This window comes from Anabrus simplex, chromosome 3, assembly GCF_040414725.1.
Source record: "Anabrus simplex isolate iqAnaSimp1 chromosome 3, ASM4041472v1, whole genome shotgun sequence".
In the NCBI taxonomy this organism is placed as follows: Eukaryota; Metazoa; Arthropoda; class Insecta; order Orthoptera; family Tettigoniidae; genus Anabrus; species Anabrus simplex.
The window spans coordinates 86,953,369-86,981,221 of NC_090267.1; the positions used below are offsets into that span (position 1 = coordinate 86,953,369).

The 27,853-nt window shown below is 40.0% G+C and overlaps 1 protein-coding gene across 1 annotated transcript in view; it reads left to right on the forward strand.

The window, feature by feature from the left end:
- Positions 1-27,853, forward strand: part of Cbp53E (Calbindin 53E) — a 427,296-nt gene that overhangs the window by 241,180 nt on the left and 158,263 nt on the right. Inside the window, exon 3 of the mRNA XM_067142613.2 lies at positions 12,490-12,579. Coding sequence (XP_066998714.1) covers positions 12,490-12,579 — 90 coding nt within the window. The remainder of the gene's footprint in view (positions 1-12,489; positions 12,580-27,853) is intronic.

The window sequence follows — 27,853 nt, forward strand, 5'->3', positions numbered from 1 at the left end:
CCTTCCTGGCAACGTTTTTAAAGGCTTAGTACATCTCTCTCTGTGTCCGGCTCCATGGCTAAATGGTTAGTGTGCTGGCCTTAGTGGTCCCGAGTTCGATTCCCACCAGGGTCGGGAATTTTAACCTTAATTGGTTAATTTCGCTGGCACAGGGGTTGGGTGTATGTGTCGTCTTCATCATTATTTCATCCTCATCACGACGCGCGGGTCGCCTACGGGAGTCAAATCAAAAGACCTGCACCCGGCGAGCCAAGCATGTCCTCGGACACTCCCGGCATTAACAGCCATACGCCATTTCGTTTACATTTGTCTGTACGCACTGTAACTGTTCGCTTTCCTCATCACGACACTTGGGGAGATGAAAGTTATTACCTTGGGACACATGAATAACAAATAAACTATTTGTGGCTTGCCCGCAAATTGCCACGCAAATAGAAACAATTAACATTCCATGGTTTCCCATTTCTCTATGTGATGTTTGGGCGCCAGGGTTACAGTTTTAAACAAAACTGTAAACCAAAATTTATATTTACTAGCATAGAGACTTATACTTAAATCACAGGGGTAGGATTTTAAATAATTAACCATTAAGTATCGCTTAAGATAGAAAATTAACGCAATATAAAATACAAATGAATTTATTATACAAAAAAATGAGATGAATCGGAAAAGTTCCTTAAAGCGTGGAGGGATTTAGAATTTACTTTACTGAATTTACTAATTGCTTGCTTTATCTAATTGAAGCTCACCAATTGCAGCTTTCGTTGAAGTCATCGGGTTTCCGTGGTTACTCGTTCTCTTCTTCTTCTCGATGTAGAATTGGCTCCATGGACATCCTTCCTTCCTTCTCTGATGTGGTACGGGCTATCTGGACTAGCACTCCCTAATTGCCTAGTCTCTAAATTAGACATTGGCCCTATACTTGTAAAAACTGATCAGCGTTGATCGTAAGAGGAGAAAATTCAGAGATATAAATTTTTCCATATTAGTAGAAATCTCAATCCAACTGAGCTATGCTATTTATACGGTACAGACTTGTACCAAATTCCGTAGACTTGAACTAAACATAGTTCTTCGTCCGGAAGATTTACTGAATATAACACAAGCCGTAAGCTTGTTTCGTCTCGCGCAGATCCGATAACATAACCGCAGCTCAGTACTGTATCGAAGCGATAACACATTGTACAAAAATAACTATGTCGCGGAGCGACCACACACTGTTTCACAAAGCAATAACGTCGTTCAAAGTAGATGTTCACAGAAGAAGTTCTAATAGTAGAAGATCACAGCAGAAGTAGTAGTTAGGTGCCGTTCTCGTGGTGAGAATCTCTATATATCCGGGCTCACACCCACTCTTCGTAACAGTTCAATCTCAAAACTCATATACAACGAAGCATCTGATTCGTAGATCGACTTATCAACTCCCCTTCTCTTCTTTCTTGACAAGTCCAGTAGGCGTGGCGATGATGTAGCTGACCAGCTTGCAAGCCTCGCGCGCGGGTCGCTGTTTACTTCTTGGTGCTCAAGAGTTAAACCCATGAGTCATGTAATTTTCCACGTTATAAGAATAACCTTCTCCGTATACACAAATATGAGATGAAATGACAACAACTATGTCTCAACAAATTAACCAAATCCAATACATAGTAAATTCCTATCTTTCATAATATAATAATAAATAATAAATGATGTTATAATATATAAAATATGATTGCAAAAACCTTATTTACAAATGCTTGACGTAGAATACATATGTTATTACGAATAATTGCCAATGGCGGATAAACTTGATATCAAATGATATCGCGTAAAATGATATTATATTAAATTAGTAGGGCTGGAGAAGCCTGGACGGTTACAGCACCTCTTCGAAAGCAGAGCACAGTAGAAAATGGCGACTGCCGGTGGACTCCGTCGAATAGTAAAGCACCTAAGCATGAGATCATCAAGATATTCAAACATAAATTATGCGACTGAGAAGACGACCTAACACTAACCTTATATCATTCAAGAGTAAATATGCCTACATACCACCAGCTGTTGCGTGTAGTTAAATACGTTATAGGCCTATGCTCATTATGATTGTGTGAGAATGTAATAATAATAGTTACTCACCACTGAGTTATTAGTAAATCTGTAGTCTTGTCTTGGAATTGCACGTAAACATATCTGCCGCATAACCTCGTCTTTCGGAATCTTAATGCATGCACTTCGTTATCACTGTCGCAATTCTCCTTACAGTTGAGTACGCAGCACATCAGTACCATTACGTACAACGGTATTAGCAATTGGGACCATTAAACGAATTGAAACTCTTCTAATTTCAGCGTTACATGGCCAAACTCATTGCTGTGTTATTACTGAAAAGGTTCAACCTTGCCTCCCGATGCTGACGTCACAGAATATTCCCAGAACGGTTGTGAGGCCTTATATCTAGGAGGTGTTGCGCCTACTCGGAAAGGATATTCTCGAGCATTGCTCAGTGCTGCCAACATCTGTACTTAGGAACTATGCTTGCTTCGATAGCTGGTAGTGGTGATTAATAGATTCTTCCCGTGGACAAGACCATTGGTCTGGATGGTTAGGATTCTTGTCGTGGACAAGACCATTGGTCTGGACGGTTAGAACCCGCGAAGCGGCCTTAGGCCCCTAGTTTCGTGAGGAAACTCTATTGGTCTTGCGCTTTTATTGTGCTGCGGTTGGTAACGCATTATGATGAAGTTTTTAGTGGGAAGGAGATCACGTGCGACTTTATATTGGCCAATAGGAATACAACAAGCTACTTGAGAAATGAATATGACGTCGGCGTGTAATAAACTTAATTAGGTTATAAAAGTAAATGTACTTCTTGAGGCGGGTGGTCGGTAGATGCAGAATGGGTTTCGTCCCTTCAGGGGCCGTGGTCCAACAGCTCTGTACTCTGACCGCCCAACCGAGCAGAGGAAAGGTGGCCACGGCTCAACCGTGACTCTACGCCTCTGCATTCGGGAGACGGAACAGCGGCACAGGGCTGGACTTCATGCCTGGCCTAACCCGTCGGCTGTCCTGAGAATGGTTTTCCGTGGTTTTCCATTCTCCTGCACTAAGGCAAATGCCGGGGCAGCTCGTAGTGTAGGCTACGGCCGCCCACTCCCTCACCTTCTCCGCACATCTCCTTCACCGTAACAAATAAAATACTGGAGAGTTTATTTGCGAAGTACATCAGAGGGATGTGGTGATAAAAATTGGTTCATGAGGAGCCAGTATGGATTTAGAAAGAAATTGTTTTGTAAGGCACAACTGGTGGGATTTCAGCAGGACATCAGATCAGTTGGATTCAGGAGGCCAGTTAGATTGCATAGCCATAGATCTTTCCAAAGACTTTGATGTACATTCAGTAGACGAATAAATTTGGATGGTGTCTTTAAAAGTAGGAAAGATCACAATATGAAGATAAAGTTGGAATTCAAGAGGACAAATTGGGGCAAATATTCGTTTATAGGAAGGGGTGTTAGTGATTGGAATAACTTACCAAGGGAGATGTTCAATAAATTTCCAATTTCTTTGCAATCATTTAAGAAAAGGCTAGGAAAACAACAGATAGGGAATCTGCCACCTGGTCGACTGCCCTAAATGCAGGTCAGTAGTGACTGATTGTATCACCGTGATCTGTAGGCCAATTTTTTACTACTAACCTGATATTTGGACTTTATACCAGAAGGAAGAGATAAAATCAAGATTAGTTTTACTAATAAAACGGTGTCTGATGTATTGATCTAATTTTATTTAGGATGACCCTATTAATAGGCACGCACACAATTATACTTTAAGATGAATGACAACAGTTTTGTTATAAGTGGCTATTTAAAAACAGCTCTAGTCGTTACAGCAGTTCTCCAGCTGGGCAACCTTTACCTGGAAGAGTTGTTCCTTCCGTAATCTTGATTGACAGCTCTCACCTTTCACTTGGCACGCACTTCCGTCACTTTACATGGTAGCTGCATATTGTGAGGTTCGAACACTCGTCTGTTGACTGTTACAACAGATGAATGCTCTTCTCTTGGCTCAACTCCAGACAAGTCCGATAACTCAACACAATTAACTCACAATCAAAGTGACTGATCCACACACAGAACTACCCAACATAAACCACTTGACAATAATACAGCACAACCGACACTAACAATAACAACACTTATACTTCTACCCGACACACTATTCCAGTATACTCAAAGACAATGAGCAAGTAGCTGTGCGGTTTGGGTCACGTAGCCATCAGCTTGCATTCGGTAAATAGTGGGTGGTAGCCCTGAAGATGGTTTTCCGTGGTTTCTCATTTACACACCAGGCTGTACCTAAAATAACAGCACGGTCCATTCCCTCCCACTCTTAGCTCTTTCCCATCCAATCATCGCCATAAGACCTATCTGTGTCGGTACAACCTAAAGCAGATCGTAAACAGTCAACGACGACAACTCTCTGCAACAGTCCACAACGACTAAATTCTGTCAACACTCTGACATTTTACTGCATCAACCGCTTGGCGATGGCCCTCCTTTTATATCCTACTGATGAAGATCGGGAGCGATCGGAATGAAAATGTTCAAGTTTCGCTTTCCAGAAAATCTACGCAGACACCAGACGAACGCACAATACAAAGATAGGATGGCACATGCCCTCAGGTCGGCTGGGAAGTCCCCAGGCTGACTCACTCATTCCTTCCAGGAAATGCCGACGGGAACTGACAGAGGACTGGCAGCTGCATGAGCACGTAACAGTGGCAACACTGCAAAAATGACGTAACTGCGAAGGGCCACGGATATCCAGGAAGCGAGTACGTCAGGGCGAGCCTCTGACAGCCGCTGTCCACTTACATGCCTCATAATCTGAAGCCGCGTATACACTTGAGCATTCGCCCCGAATGAGCATGCGTTTGCCCAGTTTTGCTCAGATGAGTACAGGGCGAACCGAATGGATCTGCATGCCTCAGCCCGATCCGAATGTTGTCGGTACCTCAAAGTGAGTACGTGCTCTGTTCGTGCTCAGTGTGGACGGTTGATGAGTGGGGTAGCCCGAACAGTATGGGCCGACTGCTTCTGCCTATGCATATGCGATCTCGCTCGTGCAAGTGAAGTGAAGGAAGAGTGTGAAAGATAATTTCAAGTTGAAATGGAATTGTCCCAGGATAATTCTCTTATCCCCCTTTAGTACTAGCACAAGTATCCCGTTCTGTAGAACCCCAAGAACGAGTTCTATTACAATACCTTAAAAACATCTCTCTTCATACAGTTTTCTTTGCCACCATCGCTTTCTCCTTTTTGTTTTCAAGGAATGCAATAAATACATATAACAATAACTGGGGACGATCAATTTTCGATTCACCATTGTAGCCTCAGGTCAGGCAAAATACTATACTACACCTAAACACAGACAGTGTTCTCGGTCCGCACGAGGTCCGAACACAGTGGAAATTTGCTCAACAGATTGGCATGCTTGTGCGCTCCCGCATCGGCAACGCATGCTCATTCGGGGCGAATGCTCAAGTGTATACGCGGCTTGAAGCAACTTGAAGGGTCAACAAAAATGTAATTATGTACACACTGAATGATCGTCCCTTCGGTGATAAGTAGCGGCGATTGGGAATTAAAAGTGCAGGGGCAAAAATATATGCAGACAACAAACAGTACCCGGGTTTGTGGGATATAGCGGTGGCGGTGAGAGGGGGATATATACATTAAAACTTTTAAAAAGACCACAAAATGGTAAGTTTTTAATGTTCTCTCAGCGAATTTCGACATAGAGGTAAAGATTGACAGTTTACCAACTTAAAAGCGGTAATAATAGTTTGTTTAGACTTTGATTCAATACTATACAATAAAACGTTCACCAAAGGAACAATATTACACATGTATTACAATTTAAAAGAAATATGGCGAGATTATACTATTAAAATCATTTGGTACTGAACTATACACGAAAAAAGTGACACTAAAGAAACTGCCAGACTGACGAATGCTCGTGGCTAGGTGCTGAACCATATCTCAATGTCTATGACCTTAGCAACAAAATATAGCCCTGGTACCCTTCCTCATAGCACAGACAAAGTCTCCACTATTTGCTGTGGCGCTATACAAATCGGTTAGCCGGAATGAAGGACATTTTGTGAGTATTTCCGCTAATAATTTTGGTAATGATTAAAGAAAAGAATGATCAGATAAGACAACAGCGCTTGTACGAATAATTCCTATAATTCCCAGTTTCAGCTGGCTAAAATGAAATAAAATTGTAATATTTTCTCCAAAACGTGAGGGGCGACCGCCTCCCCCCCCCCTCGCCCGCCCCTAATCGCCGCTACTGCAACAGCTAGTACATCGATACAATTACATACGAGCCAAGTGCATCTATAAAAGAACGTGTCGGTGCTGTATCGGAGTCCCAGCTCCAGATATTTCGGGAAAGGCGTTGGATGGGTGCTAAAAATAAGTGAATATGTAGAATTTAGGCTCAGAAAGCATGTTGGGGTTTTTCTTTTGGAAATGTTGTCAAATCGCACTATTTCAAATCTTCAGCAATTCCATTATATTCTTGGGTGTCTTCGGCCATACAGTCGTGGCAGAAATAATAGAAACATCCTTTGGAGTTATAAATCAAAGAACAATTTATTTGGATCTGACGAGAAAACGTGCGTGAGAAGGCCTAAACATGCCGAATACTATCCCAAATATACAAAGAAAATAGTTAAATTTGGAGGAGGAAAATCATTATTTGGGGATGGCTTTTCTCGTAAAGGTATAGGCCCTATATGTTATACCAAAGGGATATAAATGTTTTTTGTTTGCTGCTCCATCCGCACTTCAGTGGATTGAGCAAATCGCCTTTAAATTCTAACAGTTTACCAATAGTTCTCTATACTATTTTTGTTTACTACAAAATGCAGTTACTGTTTCAGTGTTCCCTGTCTTTCTGTGCGATTTTAATGCTTTCCTACTTCCGTTCTTCTCTTCCTACATTCTTTATTGTACCACCCACTATTTCTTGGCAACTCTGTCCCCCTGCACTTGCACCTTCTGTCCTACTACCAATATATTATTTCCTATAAACTGTATTGTCGCATCTTTTTGGTTCATAAGTCGTAAGTTCATAATTCAGAAACTTCCCCTTTAAAATAATCCTCAAATTCTCTGCCCAGGTCTTCTCCTCATCTATATTTGGGCAACAATCTATTTTTAATATTTCCTTAATAGCAAGTCACACTATGTTCCTTCATATTTATTGGTGGTAAGTGGTGAGATTCTGTCCATCCTTTAACTAATATCCTTTTGATGAGTGTAATGCCTCCCTTCAACTTAGTGCTATGTCTATAACACTTTCTCCCATTTCTGTTATATATGTCAAGTTACCCTTTTCATCTCCTGGCCACCAACCACTCAAAGTATGCAATTCTACAGTACCACATAGTTCCAGTAATTCTTCGCCATATCTATTTACCCTTCATCTTGACTTGTTCTCTTTTTAACTACTCTTTCCTCCACTTCTTTACAATAGAATGGCTTTCAATATGCAGTCCTCACAATGAAGTCTCCTATCAGCAGAATACATTTCACACACATTCCTTAATATGTTTATTTCTGTTGCCAAATGGAAGAAGTCTATTTTTGCAAATGAGGAGCTCATGAGGACTGTAGACAAAACCAGTACATAAGCTTATTTCTCCCTTCCGAGTCGTCTTTATTTTTATCCAAAAACTTCTTCTATACCTATTCGTAATCCACCATCCACTCTCCTATCTCTTATCTTGCTATATATTTTATAGCCGTCTGCATGGACTTCATATCCTGGTGCAATCCAGCTCCCATCAATGATAATAATGTCAATTTCGGCCACTAAATGTTCCACCTCTTCATTCCCTGTCTTGTTCAAAAATCCCCCTGCATTTACACATCCTAGTCTCCATTCTAGTTAATTTTTACCCTTTTCCAGATTGCCTTCCGGTGAAATAATAATGTCTTTGTCCATATTGTCCTTTTTAGACCAGAAGTCCTTTAAAATTAATTTTTTACCTCTGGCCACTATTTCTCTCCTCCTGTCTTCTGTCCCTCTGCTGGACCCTGGATGTGGTTCGAACCGGCAGTCAGCTGTTCCGACGTCCACGATATCTGTAAGTACAGCTGTCTGTTCACTTCGCCGATATTGCAATGCACTGAACATCTCCGCCATCTGTAGTTCCACAAGTTGCTGCACAAGCACTATTCGTACTCGTAGCAACCTTGAATATTCCGTCGTACGCGTCACACTTTGCAGTTGCTACTGCTTCTTATCCATTTCCTTTAGCTCCACTGGTATCCAAGCTCGCCAGTTACCATCACCAACTATCAAGGGCTGTCCTCGTATGTACGCATTGAGTCCTGAATTCCTTGCTCTTCCTGAATGTAAACGCAGAATTCTCTGCTCCATAATGCTATCTTTGTCCATGTCCCTTTTGATCCACATTTCCCCTTTTTAAATTCCTAGTGTTCCTTTAAACGTTACTTGCCATCAAAGTCAGTAATAACTTGACTTTAATTGGCCATTTTCCTTTGGCTTTCCCCACTCTCTGTACGCCATATTTGTGTACTTCACTGCAGTTGACCTTCATACGATTTTTATAACGTCCAACACCTTATTCACTGTACCCTTAAATTTTCATTTTTACTATCAGGTACACCGTGGATAAAAATATGTATATTCCTGACCTCCTGATTGACCATATTTTCTTGCCGCTTTACATGCCTTAACCCTTCACCTAAACCTAGGGTTGCCATAAGGTTCAGGACGAAATTCAGGACACCAACATCGACAATAATTTCCAACCATAGGTGCCGACTCCCCGGGAGCACTTGCCCCCATACAAATAGTGATACGGGGACGCAAGAAGAAGAAGAAGAATATCTTATATCTGATATTTTTATCCTTGCCCCCGTGCTCAAGACCTAAAGTCGGCGCCTATGGTTCCAACGAGTGTATTTGGTTAATTCCATATGAAATGTCCCGTCCGTTACCAAAAGACACACTTGTTATATGATGTTAATATTAAAAATCAAATAGGAAACTAATAAGAAATCATAATTTACGTAAAACACCTACTTTACAGACCACTCCAAAATTATATAAAATTCAATGTTATTTTCATAGATTTTTAAAAAACGTGGAATTACTCATTTCACAATAACACGAATAAATGAAAACTTAAAAAAAGCATTTATTTACCTTTTACGGAAGTGCCCTGATGCTGAAACCAATCATAATTTTCTGAATTTGACTCACTTTTTAGCTACTCATCATTTTTTTTTAATGTAATCGTGAAATTCCTCCCAAGATATTTCTTTAAAATTATATTGCAGCAATAATATTGATTTAACAGATTCTACTTTCACCCACTCTGTTCCTGTCATCTGTCCATTGTGAATTCATAAAGGAAAAAATATTTTCACACATGAATTATGGCCAGGTAAACAGAAATAGAACTGAGCCAATTTAAGCAATTCAGAACATTGCTCACTGGATTTACATTGCTTTTAAAAACTGAACGCATTTATCACTATACAAAATAATTGTCATCATTATTCAACACGCTGCTCCCGGGTGGAAGTAGATAGCGTTAGCGTAGGTCAAGCCTGTTACCATGACGTCAGACTCTGCTTCAAAATGACCAACCAAAAAAATCCATTCCCTTTCAAAAACATTTGAACAAAATTTTAAATAATTTGCTCTGATTTTTAAAATTCAGGACATTTAGAGATCTGTAAAAATTCAGACAGGACGTCGGGACACATGCTCATATTCAGGACAATCCCGCTTTTTCAGGACGTATGGCAACCCTACCTAAACCCCTTTTATTTGCCCTTCAGTATTTATAATTCACCAGTATTCTGCACAACCTTCTCTACTGCTGTTCACAGTTACTCTTTTGCACACTCTTTTATCACCTTCATTTCGTTACATTGTTCCCGGATAAGGTTTCTAAGTTGTTCCGCCTGACAAGCCTCTCTGACTATTTTTTCGACCTTCTCCATCTCCTCCCAACCAATTGATCCCACTGGTTCTGGAGCAGGATTCATCTCGACGCCTGCTAATACAAGTAATATTGCCACCACTGCTGCCACCATCAGAGATACCTGCAAGCCGTATTGTTGTCAGTTACTCTTCGCACAAGCCGCACGCTCACACTTCACAAGTCCATGCCATCGACCTATGGTTGCCCGATACTGTTGAACAGCAATTCCCATATTCCTATCACAGCATTCACACTCAATACAACATCTTGCTTCGCTAGCTCGATTACAACTCGTAAACATGATTAGATGCATTGTTGTTTTGTTATCCTCGATGATAAATGTGTGTAAAAAGACTGGTAGACAGGTAAAACAGGCTGTCGCGCTGTGTGTCTCAGATGGTAGAGCCCAAGCAAGCTCAAATACGCCCGCCTCGTTTTGGGAGATTTACTGGCACGTAAAAGAACTCCTGCAACACAAGATTCCAATACCTTGGCTTCTCTGAAAGCCGTAAAAATAGTAAGTGGAACATAAAGCCAGTAATAATATTATGAGAAGACATAGGTTTGGTTCCATTACGAGAGTTCGAGAAATTGAGAAACGGAACCTCAGTTCTTAAAGAAGTAATTGAGGCTGTGATTCATCCAGTCTGTACCACTGTACTACTGTTTATGAATATGTTTTATTCAATACCGTGAAAAATCTTACATTTTTCGACACTCAAACATGTACGGAAAATGACACTTTATGCTTCAGTAGCTGCTTTTCATACTTCTTTAGTTAAAAAGTTTCTCTGATTGGTTGAACTCCGGTTCGCTTACCAACAGCTTCTCTGAGTGCTTCAAATTTTCTCTCGAGTATTGATTTTCTGAACTGCATGTATATCGATTGCTCACGTACTATTGTATCAATTTTGTTGGCCGCGGCCACCTCGATCATGTACATTTTGAGTGGTGACATGTCAAAATTATTTATACTAATTTAAATTAAGTAAATTCCTGGTAATATGGAATAAAGTGTTGTACACAAAAGTCACTAAAGTGATTAGTTTACGTTACTCGTTCCGGAATTCCCGAACATAACTTTCCGTGGCTTATGCGTAAATAACAACTTGTTCATTTAGTTCTGCAGCCAGGATGAGCATTGGTTCTAGGTTCCGACCATCTCGTAGGATTGGAAACTGACTGCTGTGCCTAGTTCCCACCGTAGAGGAGTTTTAGTGTATCGGCCTCTAGGTCACAAGATCTCGTAGGATTGGAAACTGACTGCTGTGTCTAGTTCCCACCGTAGAGGAGTTTTAGTGTGTCGGCCTCTAGGTCACAAGATCTCGTAGGATTGGAAACTGACTGCTGTGTCTAGTTCCCACCGTAGAGGAGTTTTAGTGTGTCGGCCTCTAGGTCACAAGATCTCGTAGGATTGGAAACTGACTGCTGTGTCTAGTTCCCACCGTAGAGGAGTTTTAGTGTGTCGGCCTCTAGGTCACAAGATTGTGAGTTCAACTCCAGCAGAGATTTTTTTGTTTTTTCGGCACATTGCCATACGATGTCGGCCTGTAAACGATCTCTGGTGATACTTTCGTGCAGAAACCTTTCTATATCATCAGTGATCGAGACCCCTTCTTCATCTCGTCTAGAAAGTAAATAAAGAACCAGTTGGTCAGTCTTTCTGGACCCATTCGCGCCGTTTGGCAGCGGGAGACATCCTTCTTTTCCGAATCTGGTCCATAAACAATTCCACGAAGGGATATAGCTCGTAGTTGTGTTGTCTTCCGTACTCACGTTTTTTTGACTGAGCCCAGTACTTTACTAAGAATCTTTTGTCTTTGTTTCTTTCTTTCTTTTAAGTCTGCCTTTACTATTCACGCGAGGGATTTCTCTGCGTATAGGGCCTCCGGTCAAATGACAATACAGTACAGTCTGACATTTTCGTTAAGTAATATTAATGTAGACACCTTTTATTACCTGCTATGTAATTTCCATTTTGTTTATCAATGACAGTAGGGTTCCTTCTGAGTAATTTTAGGTTCTATCTTTTCGTCCAAGTTTTCAAACTTTTAGGTTCTTCCTTAAATGTGCGATTTCTGTTCTTTAAAAGGATCAATCTTATTTCGTTTAGCATTCTTAAGGAAACTCTGAACGATCACGTAGAAAGATAGTTCCAAATACAATGGTGAAAGATCGGTATATTATATGTGTAGTATCAGGGAAAATTACTGTCAGATGTTTGCATATATTTCTGTTCTGGAAATTTACAATAAATAAAATTCTAACGTCCATCCTTCAGTAAGGAAAATTTTCAAGCAAATTTCGTGGTTGGGAAACACAAAACTTAATTTCTGCAGATCTATTCCTAACTCGGCACTTAAGTTACCTTCACAAACGAAAAGATTCAGAAAAATCAAAAACAAACTTTTATGTATTTAAGAGGTTCTTACCTACTTGTCTCTATACGTCATCTACAGTAACGTCTTCTGTTTCAGGCTGTCTCGGACGCAATGTTGGTTGAACTTAAGCAGTGCTTCATGGAGGCCTACGACGACAACCAGGACGGCAAAATCGACATCAGAGAGGTTAGTACAAATTATTGTTGTTATTCAATCACTTCCTAATAACTTCAATGCTGCAACGTGTCCCTCGATATTGCTGTTACAAATATGTTACTCAGATTTACTATTTATAAGCAAGAAGAGATACTGATTTTAAAAGTCTGATTTTCTTTTCCTTTTTTTCATCACGAACTCGTGTTTTAAGCAATAATAGGAACAAATGCTAAACCATAGAATACAGTAAAAATGCGATACATGGCAAACTTCTTCGACCGTTTTTCCCACACCTGTGCGGTCGCGGGTGCGAACTGTGTCGCCCTCTAACAATATTCAGCTTCGTAGATGATACGGTTATTGAAGGGAAAAATCGAGACTCTACAGTACAACTGACTAAAATAGCCTTACGAAGGTTTCGTGAACTTGGTCTAACAGTAAACCCTGAAAAATCTAACGATATTATTATCAATAAACGAAGGTCATTACAGTCGAGGAAAGTACGGAGATTAAGTGTATTTCAAATACTTAGGGGTAAATTATACAGATACTATGGTTTTGATTCCAAGAAGACAATAGCACTCCTTCAGCAGAAACCCACCTCGTTATCATCCTGCCCCCGGCTTCATTCGGATAAGAAATTTTCAGTTTTAAATTGTTCAGTTTTCCCTACGTTGACTTAACAGTTCCTGTGTATTCCTGCAGGAAAAATACCACGGCGGTTCTTGGAAGATGCCGATAAACTTGTTAAGAGTGCACTAAAGGAGATCTTATCCCTTCGTACTGACACTCCGGATTCGATGATTTACTCAGATAAATGGTACGAAATGATGGCTGTTCTTTAGGGCAATCTGAGAAGCCATGCTTCAGCATATAAACAGCTGCAACATTCTGAAATGGGAGGGGAACCAACATATTAAAACTGAAGATATGATAAACAGGCACAGTGAGTATGACACCAAAAAACTCAGAAATAAATTATGAGAATCTGAATTTGAGAAATGGTGCCAGCTGAGAAGCAAAGGTCAGGGAGTGTGTCTGTACAAGGAGTTCCCTCCAGCAAACCGATGGGTTAGAAAATACGATTGCCTTTCTAACGCGGAGTGGAGAGATGCGCTGAAAATGGAATGTAACGTTGCACTTATAAGAGCTGTACCGGGAAGGTCCCTTGATGGTAACCGCTGCGGAAGATGCAGTGAGACTGCGCCTTCGATGACGCTCCTTCGAAACACTAGACATCACAACAACAGGTCGTCCATAGCACAGACGCTCCGTGAGAAAGGATTTCAAGTGCATGAGGAAGTCCATGGCAACGGAGTAAATGGCAGCACGAAAAGGATAGATATGATCACCATTAAAGGGGAAAAAGGGATATATTTTAGATATCACGGTAAGATTTGAAACGCACTCCGACCAACTAGACGAAGTAGACAGAGAAAAAAGTCTATCTGCCTGCCTACTGTGCCGTATTACATGAATAAATACGAGCTGGACGACGTAGAAGTGGGGATCAGGGACAGTCCCTAAGAAGACGATAGGGGTGATGGAAACCTTCAACATCAGATCCAAGGAGTTCATCGACTGGGGGCTGATGGCATTCAGGGGTTCTCTTTTGATACTCAGACACCACTTGTATTCGCCAGACTGAGGTATAATTTACTTTTTTTTTATTAAATTGTTTTAGCGTATTCTTTCTTTGTCTTATTACCTGATTCAGCATTTCACACTCTTTCTGGACTCCCCATAGTTCAGCTCCATACAACATTCGATTTTTCACTACATCGTGAAGGACATTTTTCTGAATCTTATAATCTATATTTGGGAATTTACATTCAAGAATTCGAATTACTGACAATGATCCAAGAACTTTCCATTTTGCTTGTTTTATCTGATGGACCCATTCCCCGTTATTTGCTATATACGAGTATATTCCCAAGTACTCTAATGTATTCATGACCTCCACTTGACATCCACATTTCGTCCATTGTTCATTCTTCGCTCGTTTACAACCCTTTTTACAAATCAGAAGTTTCCTCTTGGAGATGTTAATTTTTAATGACCATTTTTTTTTTGCAACCTCCGCCACAGCATTGTTACTCTTTTGCATGCCTCCGGCCGTTAACGTCATCAGCAGGACATCGCATAAGTTAGGCCTGGTATTTCATGATTTACTAAAACTGGACTCGACAACTTATCTCCTCCATGTTCACTTAATATATCATTGATAAAAAAACAAAATAGGAGATAGTATTCTTTGTCCTAAGCAGCCTCCACGTGGAGACAGATTTTGAACAAACAATTTAAATAATATTTAAATTTAATAATTATAACACACAGAATTAACATCGTAGGCTTCCAAAAGTGTATATCTCAACATGCATTATTTTGAAACTGATCATGATGGTACAGTAAATACAAGGAACGATACAGTTTGGGAGTAAGTAAGGATTCCACAGTAAAAGAAAATAATCTCTGTCTCTAATGGCGTAATACAAATGTTGTTCTTTAACTTTATTTACCGTTGCTGTTTCAAACAAAATCCCATATTGTAACACTGTGGGAACCAGTAACTGTGGAAGATATCTAGAACTACTTATTATTATTATTATTATTATTATTATTATTATTATTATTATTAATCTTCTTCTTCTTTTTCTTCTTCTTGGCATTTGTCCCGCTCAGTTGCAAGGCCTGCTCGACGGCATTACAAGCGCGGCCTAGTGATCTCTGGAGGTAACATCTGTCGGCCTCATATGGTCGTTGAGTATTTAATGTCGTCTCATCTTTACAAGTCCTCTCAATCTACTACCTGCTACTAACACATTCATCACCGATTTTGTTCACAGAATTGTCATTGCTATGCAGAACATGACCAAACTACGCTACCTCAGCCTTGACTCTCTTCTCATCAATTCGAACGACACCAAATATTTTGGAAACTTCTTCGTTCTTTACTTCATTTATTCATGTTGTTCCAAGAGTAGCCAACAGTACAGTACTCCTTAGATTTGAGATTTGGCACGTTGTACCGCAATGACCTGGTGCCATTTCACTCAGGCAGCATTCGCTCAAGCTTTAACTTCCACACTCGTATCACAGCCAGCATTGACACGTAACCTCAGGTATCTATAACTGGTCACTTTGTTCAGTTCGATCCTTTAGATCATGAGCAAACCAATGGTTTGGTCCCTACACTCTAAATATTCCACTTAACTGATATTGAGTCTCATTCCATACCTTTCGAGTTGTACCTTCCATTGTTCGACTAGGGGCTCTAGGTTGTTCCTAGTGGTGCTCGCTATCATGACATCTTCAGCTAACAATGTACGGTCTCCATACATAGAGCAAAGGGTAATGGTGAGAGGGTGCTTTTTATGTCTATCACCCTTTCCTTTATACACAGGGGCTGTTATAGCAACTCCCCATTCATTTGGTACAGCTCCTTCATACAAACAATAATCAAATAAGTACATCAGATATGGTACAACATCCCAACCCATTGTCTTTAGTATATCCCCCGAAACCTTATCAATTCCAGCTGCTTTTCTAGTTTTCAACTTTTGTATCTTACTGTAAATGCCATTGCTGTCATAGGTAAATTTTAATACTTCTTTAGTATTAGTCACCTCCTCTATCTGGGCATTATCCTTGTAACTAACAATCTTTAAATACTGCTGACCGAATACTTCTGCCTTTTGAAGATTCTCGGATGCACACTCCCCTTGTTCACTAATGATTCCTGGAATATTCTTCTTAAAACCTATTTCTGCCTTAAAATACAGTACCCATACATACTCTTCCATTTTTCACTAAAATTTGTATGGCCGACAATTATGCTTGCCACTATGTTATCCTAAGCTGACTTCTTTGCTAGATTCAATTTCCTAGTAAGTTCCTTCAATTTCTCCTTACTTCCACAGCCATTACTAACTCTATTCTTTCCAACCTGCTCTTCCTTCTTAGCCTCTTTACTTCTCTATTATAATATAGTGGATCTTTATCATTCCTTACCACCTTTAAAGGTACAAATCTATTTTCACATTCCTCAACAACTGCTTTGAACCCATCCCAGAGTCTGTTTACATTTTTATTTATCGTTTTCCACCGATCGTAGTTATTTTTAAAAACTCCCTCATGCCTGTTTTATCAGCCACATGGTACTGCATAATAGTTCTAATTTTAATATCTTCCTTTCTTTCACATTTATTTTTAACTACCACAAAACAGCTTCGTGATCACTAATACCATCTATTACTTCGGTTTCTCTATAGAGCTCATCTTGTTTTACCAGCCCCACATTCCCTCTAGTTGGTTCCATCACTTTCTGAATCAGATGCCCTTCCCATATTAACTTATTTGCCATTTGCTGGTCTTGCTTCCTGTCGTTCGCATTACATTTCCCTGATAAACCCCAACATGGAATGGAAATGGCTCTGAGCATCCACTAGCGAAGAGTACAGAACTTGTAACATTACTGTACAGAAGATTGGTTCAGACAACATAGGCTTCGCTCATACGGTTTCTCCAGATCTAAGAATGCCATATGGATGGTCTTTTCTTCCTCATGATATTCCTCCGTCATCTGGCGACCAATGTATGGCACTTGTCTCTCCGGTTTTGACTAGTCCACATTGGTTTGGTGAAATAACATTTTATCGAAGGAAAATATTTACTTCTCTTCCACTACCTAGTTAAAAGAGCGTTTTAAGTCATTCTTTCCCATCTTTTCCAAGTAACATTAATTATTGAGATGACATATGATCTGAGCTTGTCATTTTGTATTTTTGTTTGAGTCTTCAGTCAATAGACTGGCCCTCCATGTCACCCTATCCTGTGCTAACCTCTTCATTTCTACATAACTGCTGCATCCTATATCTGCTCTTATCTGCTTGTCCTATTCGTACCTTGGTCTGCCCTACAGTTCATACCACCTACACTTCCCTCAAAAACCAACTGAGCCAGTCCCGGGTGTCTTGTATCCTATCATTCTATGCCTTCTTCGCATCAAATTGTAGCCACAACGATCTCCTTTCACCAATTCGATTCAGTATCACTTCATTCGTGATTCGATCTATCCACCTCACCTTCAGCATTCTTCTGTAACACCGCATTTCAAAAGCTTCTATTTTTTTCTTTCTGAGCTAGTTAACGTCCATGTTTCACCTCCATGCAGTGTCACGCTCCAGACGAAAGTCTTCAAAAATACCTTTCTAATTCCTATATCAGTGTTCGAACTGAGCAAATTTCTTTTGTTTTTCTTAAAGAAAGGTTTTCCTTCTCTTTTTCTAGCCTGCATTTTATGCCCTACTTACTTCTGCCATCGTTAGTTATTTTACTATCCAAGTAACAATATGCATCTACTTCCTTTAAGACTTATTTTCCTAATCTACTATTACCTGCATCACCTGACTTCGTACGACAGCACTCCATTACTTTTCTTTTGTACTTATTTATTTTCAACTTGTATTCTTTACGCAAGACTCCGTCCATGTTATGGATAGCAAATACTTCGTCGACTTTGAATTCAGGAACTTGACCAAGAATGGCAGCGGCTGAAGGTAGCGGTGGATGAAGAAGCACCTCAGCCCAAGTTTTCTCGAAATAGCTCTCCAGCGGCTACGCATGTACTTTGGATATTGTAACAGGTGACCGATCATTTTCATCTTTAATGTGAAGGAAATACCCTAGATCTTGTGCGAGCCTCGGCAAGCCCGTAAATCTTGTTGGTGCCTTCAGGCTGGAATATTAAACTTAGAAGTGGCTTCTTCTCTTTCCACTGCCGAATTCTTTATAGCGCTTGTAGTCTTCAGTAGATTGGATTGTGATTTTGTCCTGGCTTTGTAGGCCTGTTTATATGTTTTAACTGTTTCTTGCACAATACTATTCCACCGCCAAATATGTTTGTCTATGAAAATTCGATCAGGTTCTGTGACCCCTAACGTTCAGACACACAGGTTCTCACATGATTACTGAAAACTTTCCAAATGTTTGTGGTTGAATTACAAAAATCATAGAGGAGTATCTCTAGTGTAACCTCTATTCGTACAGGGTTTGTGAGACCTCTTATGGGCATTCTCAGAAGGTTAATACGAGCATCAAGCAATAACAATTTATAGTGTGTGTTGGTGTTATCTGAAGGGGTGGCCTTTGCATCTGCCTTTCAGGTTGTGTCTCTGAACCATGCAATAGTCGATCTGTGAAGTTCTTCCACTGCTATTACAAGTGATTAGATGTGACGCTTTCAATTGCCAAATCACAGGCTTCAGTACATGAAACAACTTGAATGCCACGATCAATGTTTTCTCCGTATCTTTGCCTGCAGGTATGTGATCAAAACAATCCCTTGCCTGTCCGATGTGTCCATTGAAATCTCCACTATCAGAGGTAAATTTCCTTGGGTCACCAGCTAAAATAAGAGCCTCAAAACATGCTCTAGAATTAATCTTTAATCTCGACTTGGCATGCGTCTCAGGAGCATAGCATGAAATAATTCGCAGTATGCTGATTCCTAACATCAAGTTTAATAGAAAAAATCAGATATTCGGTCAACTCCTGTTATGTTGTTTCAAAACGGCTTTTGCTGTAATATCCCTGGCCTTAGAACCTGGTGTCTTTGTTAGCGTCCGTAATCTGCCGACTGCGACCTGTCATTGTTCGCACATCGAAGATTCTGAGTGTGAATTTGCTTCTTTAATCTGTTCCGTTCTTGAACAGGTAGCCCTTGCTCTCTGGTCGTATTGTTAAGATAATGCGTGTAGCTTACTGAGGATTCACTGGCTACCAGTACCATAGTGTTGCAATGAGAGAAACTTCAACCGGCTTGACGTAAAAGCTTGATTATCAAATTCACCCACCCTTAACATTGGTTATAGACGATATTTGTAGCCGCCCGTAGCCTAGAGTACAGACCTTACCTCATGGATTTCGGAGGCATTTTCTCCTCTGAGGTGCCATCACCCTCCTAAAGAGGCTCATCCGCCCGAAGCCGTTGGCCCCCTTATTAGGGAGTCAGATTATTTCGCGCGGTCCGACCATCGGCATTTTGACGGTGGCTGTACAGCCAACTCCACTACCGTAGCAAGGTAACTTGGCCAAACAAAGCAAGAAGTTGCCCAAGCTAAATCAGCAAGTTTTCCTTACCTCGTCATGTTGAATATCTATGTTTATTGGATAGTTTCATCATTAAGAATATCCCTGAGGGTAAATCGCCTGTTTCGATTTCATGAGATTGCTTGACATTGAGAATTATTATATTCAAGTTAAAAAATAAAACTTTGCACAGTAGCAGAACCTGGTCCAAGTTCATTGGCAACAATAACCACAGTAAATAATTTCTGTTACATTCCTAGATGAGACTCAGAATAATAACTGCCAGTTTAAATGGAGTAAGAGATAAATTATTTTCATATTTAATATGACGAGGGTGAATCAAAATAATTCATATTTACTTCTTCTTCTTCTTCTACTGCTCTTCCCACATATGTGGGGTCGTGGGTGCGCACTGTGTCACACATGTGTATTTGACCCTGTTTTACGGCCGGATGCCCTTCCTGAAGCCTAGCCCATAGAAAGGGAGGTAATCACTATTGCATGTTTCTGTGGTGGTTGGTGGTGTAGTGTGTTGTCAGAACATAAGGAGGAGAGTATTGGGACAAACACAAACACTCAGTCCCTGAGCCAGAAGAATTAACCAGACGTGATTATAAAAACACCCGTCCGGGAATCGAGCCCGGGACCCTCTGGACCGAAGGCCTCAATGCTGACCATTCACCCAAAGAGTCAGACAAAACATGCATATTCACTAACATAATTGATTTGTTTAGTGGGATGTTGCTAGTTAACTTGAAGCCACAAGATGTGTTCACTTGGCCGGATTTCGTTAATCTCGCATATGTTCAGGACGCTTTACCACATGTTATTTGAACTGTTAGAAGGAATAGATGACTAAAAGCAACTATAAATTCAAAACTGTTCGATTCCACTCATACAATCGAAATTCAGACACCAGAACAAATTGGCATGTCTTGTACTGAACTGTAGCGCAGAGGTCAACACTCTCCTTCAAATAAATGTCAGACATGTACATTACAGCACACCTCGCGATGTTTCTATGGATCCAACCTTGAACATTCTTTCTTTCTTTCTTTCTTTCTTTCTTTCTTTCTTTCTTTCTTTCTCTCTTTCTTTCTTTCTTTCTTAGTCTTTTTACCGTGCAGGGTTCGTTTTTCCCTCGGGCTCAGCGAGGGATCCCACCTCTACCACCTCAAGGGCAGTGTCCTGGAGCTTGGGACTTTAGGTCGGGGAATACAGCTGGGGAGGAAGACCAGTACCTCACCCAGACGGTCTCACCTGCTATACTGAACAGGACATGAGAAGATTAGAAAGGATAGGCAAGGAAGGGGGAAGGAAGCGGCCATGACAAGAAGTTAGGTACCATCCCGGCGTTTGCTTTGAGGAGAAGTGGGAAACCACTGGAAACCACTTCGGGGATTGCTGAGGCGTGAATCGAACTCCCCTCTACTCAGTTGACCTCCCGAGGCTGAGTAGACCCAGTTCCAACCCTCGTACCACTTTTCAAATTTCGTGGCAGAGCCGGGAATCGAACCCGAATCTACGGGGGTGGTAGCTATTCACGCTAACCACTACACCTAAGAGGCAGACACCTTGAACATTCCTAGTCAAAATATTTCATATTAATGCAAACACAACAGCACTAAGTATCAGCGATATTCACGTAGTAAATACACGAGAACAACGGAGCACATATTTATTTTTATTTATTTATTTATTTGCTTATTTATTTGACCTTTTATTTGTGTACTTATTACTTTATTTTTTCGCTTATTTTATATTTGTATGCTAAAATGCTGTAGGTTTTTTTAAAGAAATGAAGCGAAAAACACTTAGTAAGTATTAGGTATACCTTAAAACGTTTATGAGGTAGAACTATTGGCTTTATTTCATAAAACATATTTGCATTATCAAGAAAATTGCGTGAAATCACCCAAACATGTCGCCAATCCACTCGACATACTGAGAGCAACGAATGAGGGACTTATTAATGAACCTTAAACCTCGATTCAAATTGATACGGTCAGGAGCATACATTTGGACCCAAATGATTTTCCAACAACATTGACGACACACTCAACCAGGAATCCTAGGATAAAGACAATAGCCAAACATTGAAAATATCATTTCTCAAGACATAAAGAACCAGGAGTTGCTTCACCAACTTTCTCAATATTTTACATTAACCTAAGGCGGCAAGATCATGTTAGATTGGAACGTCGGAACCCCTACAACAAAGCCTGATCCATACACAGTGAGCAAATGTGGACTTGGAAGTGTTTCTCATCTGGCTTTTGTGGTTTTGTTGCGGTTTTCTTGCGAAGTAAGATTTTCTGTGATGGCCAATATTAAAACACCCAAATATGGCTGGTTGAAGATATGCGAGTGAATTTATCCCATATCCGTCCAAACATTAGAGAAATATGTAGGATTCGCCAAGCACATGTGAACCAGGAAACGAAAATTCATGTGTGTTTTTCTCTTCTTCCAATTGTATGTAAATACTAGCTGTAGTCCCCGTCCGACTCGTTGGCTGAATGTTCAGCGTACTGACCTTCGGTTCAGAGGGTCCCGGGATCGATTTCCGGCCGGGTCGGGGATTTTAATCGCTTCTGGTTAATCCTTCTGGCTCGGGGACTGGGTAAATGTGTCCGTCCCAACACTCTCCTCTTCATATTCAGACAACATACCACACCACCAACCATCACAGAAACACGCAATAGTGATTACATCCCTCCATAAATCCGACTCGCTAGCTGAATGGTCAGCGTACTGGCCTTCTGTTCTCAGGGCCCCGGGTTCGATTCCCGGCCGGGTCGGGAATTTTAATCTTCATTGGTTAATTTCAATGGCACGGGGGCTGGGTGTTGTGCTGTCCCCAACATCCCTGCAACTCACACACCACACTTAACACTATCCTCCACCACAATAACACGCAGTTACCTACACATGGCAGATGCCACCCACTGTCGTCGGAGGGTCTGCCTTACAATAGTTGCACCCGGCTAGAAATAGCCACACGAAAAAAATTCCCCCATATAGGGTTGGCGTCAGGAAGGGCATCCTGCCATAAAACAGGGCCAAATCCACATGTTAGCACCCGCAACCCCACGGGACAAAGCGATAGGAAAAGAAGAAGAAGAAGAAGAGCTGCAGTACCTGTCGTTGACGGGATGATCATATAGAATGTGCAGTGTTATCTGACTCCCCAGCTACTTTCCGCCAATATGTAGACATGCTGGTTTACAGGTGACGCAGCGGTATTCCCATCTATCGGAGATGAGTGGCAGCAAAAGATAAAAATCGCATCACAATAATGGTCAATGTAATGTTATTGTTGATCAGTTTTATGAGCTTTTGATGTTGTAGGCCTTTACATTCCGTTTTCTTCCGACTCTGAGACAGTAGAATATCTAATGTAAAGGCAGTCCTTCCTTCTTTCGTGACTCCCTTTTGTCTTATTCCTCATGCGATCGGACCTTTACGATTTTTACTCATTTCGTATCTTCACAATTTTCCTTGTCGATACGGACCGATAACCACGCGGTTCTACAACTTAATAAATGGCAAAAACCATCGCCAGTTAACATGATTATATTTCCATGTTAGCAATGCTCGGCGTTGATATGGACTAAGCAACAAAAATCTAAATTAATTAATTCTATTATCACAGTCGGTACGGTAAAATTGCATAAGGCATAAATTACTGGAAATTGTATTTTCTATAACTTTCGTTATGTAATATTTTTCGATAGGAACCTTCCTCTAGTAGGGTGACCAACTCTAAATTTTCAAATGGAGGCGGACAGGCTCTTAATAAAAGGAGGACTTTTCATAAAAATGTTCTAAAATGGAGGACAAAGGGAATTTTAATATTTGCATACAAAATTTAGTATCACATACCTCGTAACTGTTATGTTGATGAAGATGCTGAAGTTGTAGCTATTTTATGATGATACTTATCGACTGCACCCCACTGTTTCAGTTTCTCCGCGAACTTACATTCCCTGTTTTGTGCCTCGCCACTTTTGAGTGATGACATACTGATATTATTCAAATTTCATAATAAAATCACAAACCCTCCACTCACTCAGAAGGTCCGAATCCAAATAGCACAAAAACAAAACTACGTAATACCGCAGCCAGCATTACTTGATTGGTGAATCCCCGCCGAGAATTCCCTGGCTCGGCCGAGCACGTTCAGATCACATCGGGCGGTGTCACCACATTGGTGACAGGCCTTTCAGACAGTTCTATTATTAAGTAAGTAAATGACGTAGTCTGAGGGGTATCCAGAATATGGACTGAGATAGAGGAAGTGCAACAAAATAGTTTTGCAGAGAAAACAATAGAAAACTGAACGACTAAGAATACAATATACAAAAAGCCGGACATTTAATAGCAAATAATAAATACCTGCCGGACAGAGGACAAGCACGAAAAAACGAGGACATGTCTGGCAAATGCCGGACGGTTGGTCACCCCTAAAGTAGCATTTCATACCAGCGTGAATAAAGTTATTTATAGCCTAGACTGTAGTACCTTATTCCCAGACTTCACATAGCGATTTTCATTAAACACCGTGCACCCATTTTCTCGTGGTTCGGCGTTGATTTGCACTTAGCAACGAAACTCCAAATTCATGAATGTCTCTGGTAACATAACCGGTACGGTAAAAATTCTAAATACCTTTAGTTATGTATCGATAGGACCAGTAATAATATAAATATTTGAGAATTATATTTCAGGCCTTCCCCTAAACTACCATTTCACTCGGCACGAATATCATTATTTATAGCCTCATTCCTCGACTTTAAATACCGATTTTCATTTTCGTTTTCTCTTCAGCCATTTAGTCACGATGCCCGTTCAAACATACAGACAGAGATGACGGAAGATGAAAAAGTGCATTTCCTTGTTATTCTGGACACGGCCGATACACAAATACCATTCGTTTTTAATTCTGATCAATGTACAGACAAAACTTTTATTTTATATTTATATATAGATGTTTCTTTACCCTCATAAAATGTAAACAATACTGTTTTTTACATCTTATGAAAAGTGTATAATGTGTGGGATACTTCCATTTGAGGAGTAAGACGCCGCAGAGAATTTTAGAATTCTGTAATGTGTCTCAACGGAAAAAAGATTCGAAAGCTCTGTTCGAATGCCAAAGACAAATATTTTGCCGAAAAATATTGCACTAATGGGAATTTCTTTAATCGTCCCCTAAATAATCTCAACTTATTGTAAATCCCTGCTGTTTAGTATTAACGACTAAGGTTGGGGAGTAAGAAAGTGTGAAAAGTGATTTAGGTATGGAAGCAACGGAACCAAAAGTTCTCGAGAAAATGATATAAAACATGTCGAAGTGTAAAATAAGATCTAACTATTTAAATAAAAACCGTATAAATCATTTGATATTAATCCAATCATATAGCCTATAATTTTCTCACGGGAGAAAACGAAAGCTTCCATATTATTTATCAAATTATTTCCTCTCTGATGCATTTACCATGTTCTGGTTTCAGCTGCCAGAGTTGTTGAATGAGTGCATCATGTGCTTGCTGGCTGTTTTCCTCGCCTCATTAACGGATACGAGGGCAGAGCATTTAATATACTGCCCTATATGCGGGGAATGCGATCTTGGTAATAGGTGGGAGTAACAAAACATTGGGCCCTGTTATCCGAGCTTTTGTGATAATCACTGAACGTTCATATTCTAACCGTACACAATTGGGTAGCGCAGTTGATTCGTATTTTAGAGCGCTTAAATGAAAATAGATCTAATAAAATACAGAGCTAGTTAGCTGTAAGCTTACTAATATTGTTTTCATTTCCAATTTTCATACCAGGCAAATACTAGGGGTATAACTTTTTTAAACCACGGCTATTTCCTTCCCCTCCTCCTCGGCTAAAAATCTATTTCAGTGTAACATCTTAACTATTGTACAAAGATTAATTAAATATTAGCGAACACCCTTACAGCTCAAATTCTGACAGTCTGGAGACTCTTAAAATCTTCATCAGTTGAAGGAATGTTAAATACGTAACATTTAAAAGAAATAACGCTCATCTCTTCAGTTTCGTTTGCAGGATTTCGTCAAATAACTTGCCGAACGAGATAATCGCAGGATTCTCACCGCGATGGTTGCGGTTTAAACCACATTTGATGTATGTCAAAATTTAAAAATAAATGATTCCTCGCTCCTGTGGATCAGTGTCGACTTAAAACTAAAAACTTCGTGGTTAATGATGACAATATCAAGTCACCTAAGACTGCAAAATTGATTGATTGATTGATTGATTGATTGATTGATTGATTGATTGATTGATTGATTGATTGATTGATTGATTGATTGATTGATTGATTGATTGATTGATTGATTGATTGATTGATTGATTGATTGATTGATTGATTGATTGATTGATTGATTGATTGATTGATTGATTGATTGATTGATTGATTGATTGATTGATTGATTGATTGATTGATTGATTGATTGATTGATTGATTGATTGATTGATTGATTGATTGATTGATTGATTGATTGATTGATTGATTGATTGATTGATTGATTGATTGATTGATTGATTGATTGATTGATTGATTGATTGATTGATTGATTGATTGATTGATTGATTGATTGATTGATTGATTGGGGAAAAGGCTTATAAGAATTTATCTAAACTTCATAGCCTATTTAAATTCATGGATAGCTGGGTTGTCAACTGGGCTATTGCACGGTGTTGTAGTAATATCATGACGAATAGAAGAACCAAGTGTGATTACTCAACTGTTATAGCGTGGTAGTTTGTGGACCCGCCACTGGGAGCACTGCAAACGTCGGAATCCAACACGTGCTTCAGTAGACCGGCAAACCATGTGTTGGAAAGTGCGGGAGATGTTGATGTGCGAGATATTTCAAGTCAACAAGTTGAATTTCCTTTGCTTTCAGTTCCTAAACTAAGTTCATTGTGTGTTGTGCACTTAAAGCACGTGTGTTAGTGGTCTGATTAAATTAATAGTTCAACATGCCGTACTGTTTTGTGCCTGGCTGTAAGTCAGGCTATGGTAGAATAGTTAATGGTATAAAATTCTTTTCACCACCGAAGGATATAAATAAATTTGAAAAATGGGCCAGAGCTATTCCACGAAAGGATACTGTGTTAACGCGTAGAAGTAGAATTTGTCAAGTTCATTTCTCTGATGATTTGATAGTAAAATCAGATAACTTTATAGTGAATGGTGAAAAAGTGGTTATGCCTCGTGATAGATGGAAATTACGTCCAGGAGCAGTGCCTCACATTTTCCCTAATTTACCGAAATACCTTTCAAGTGAGATTAAGTCCCGTGAAACTCCCAACAGGAAAAAGAATCTAGACACCACTAGGAGAAGAAAGAAGATTGAAGACGCGAGTGTAGCAGCAAATGGAGAATTAAAAGGTCAGTCTAATGTTGATAAAAATTTGGGTTATGCTAGTGTGCTTTCTGATGCCGAAAAGACAATATTATCGCTCAAAAGGCGCCTAAAAAATGCTAATCGAAATTTAATTCGAGCTAGGTCCAGTCTAAACTCAGCAAAATCGAGAATTAATTTACTGGAGAAGCAGGTTAGAAATACACAGGAATTTAATTATAGAGGTAACGAACACCTTAGCAAGAAGGAAAAGATGATAATCGATACCATGCTTAAGAAATGCCAGGTGAAATCTTCTAATGGAATGAGGTACAGCAATGAATTCATTTTAGAGAGTTTATTGTTGAGAATAAAATCACCGAAAGGATTCCGTCATTGTCGGCGACATGACCTCTTGCCTCTGCCCTCAGAAAGTCACTTGAGAAAACTTTGTAAAGGGCTTAAGTGCCCTTATGGAGTTAATTCGCATAGCATAAATGCTATTTCAGATTTTCTTAAGGATGAAAATGATAATTCACGTTATGGTGTTGTTATTTTTGATGAAGTTAAGCTAAGAGAAGAAATCCAGTTCAATAGTTTTTCCCATAAAGTAGATGGATTAGTTGATTTAGGTGAACACACGCCAGACCTCCAGAAAAACTTGCTTGCAAATCACGCTCTAGTGTTCATGTTCGTACCTTTTATGCATAACTGGGTGCAACCAGTTGCTGTTTATGCATGCAGAAATGCTACTCCAGGAGACATTCTCGCAAAAATTCTAATACAGGTGATTTTGCAGTTAGAAGAGGCTGGGGCGAGGGTGGTTGGAT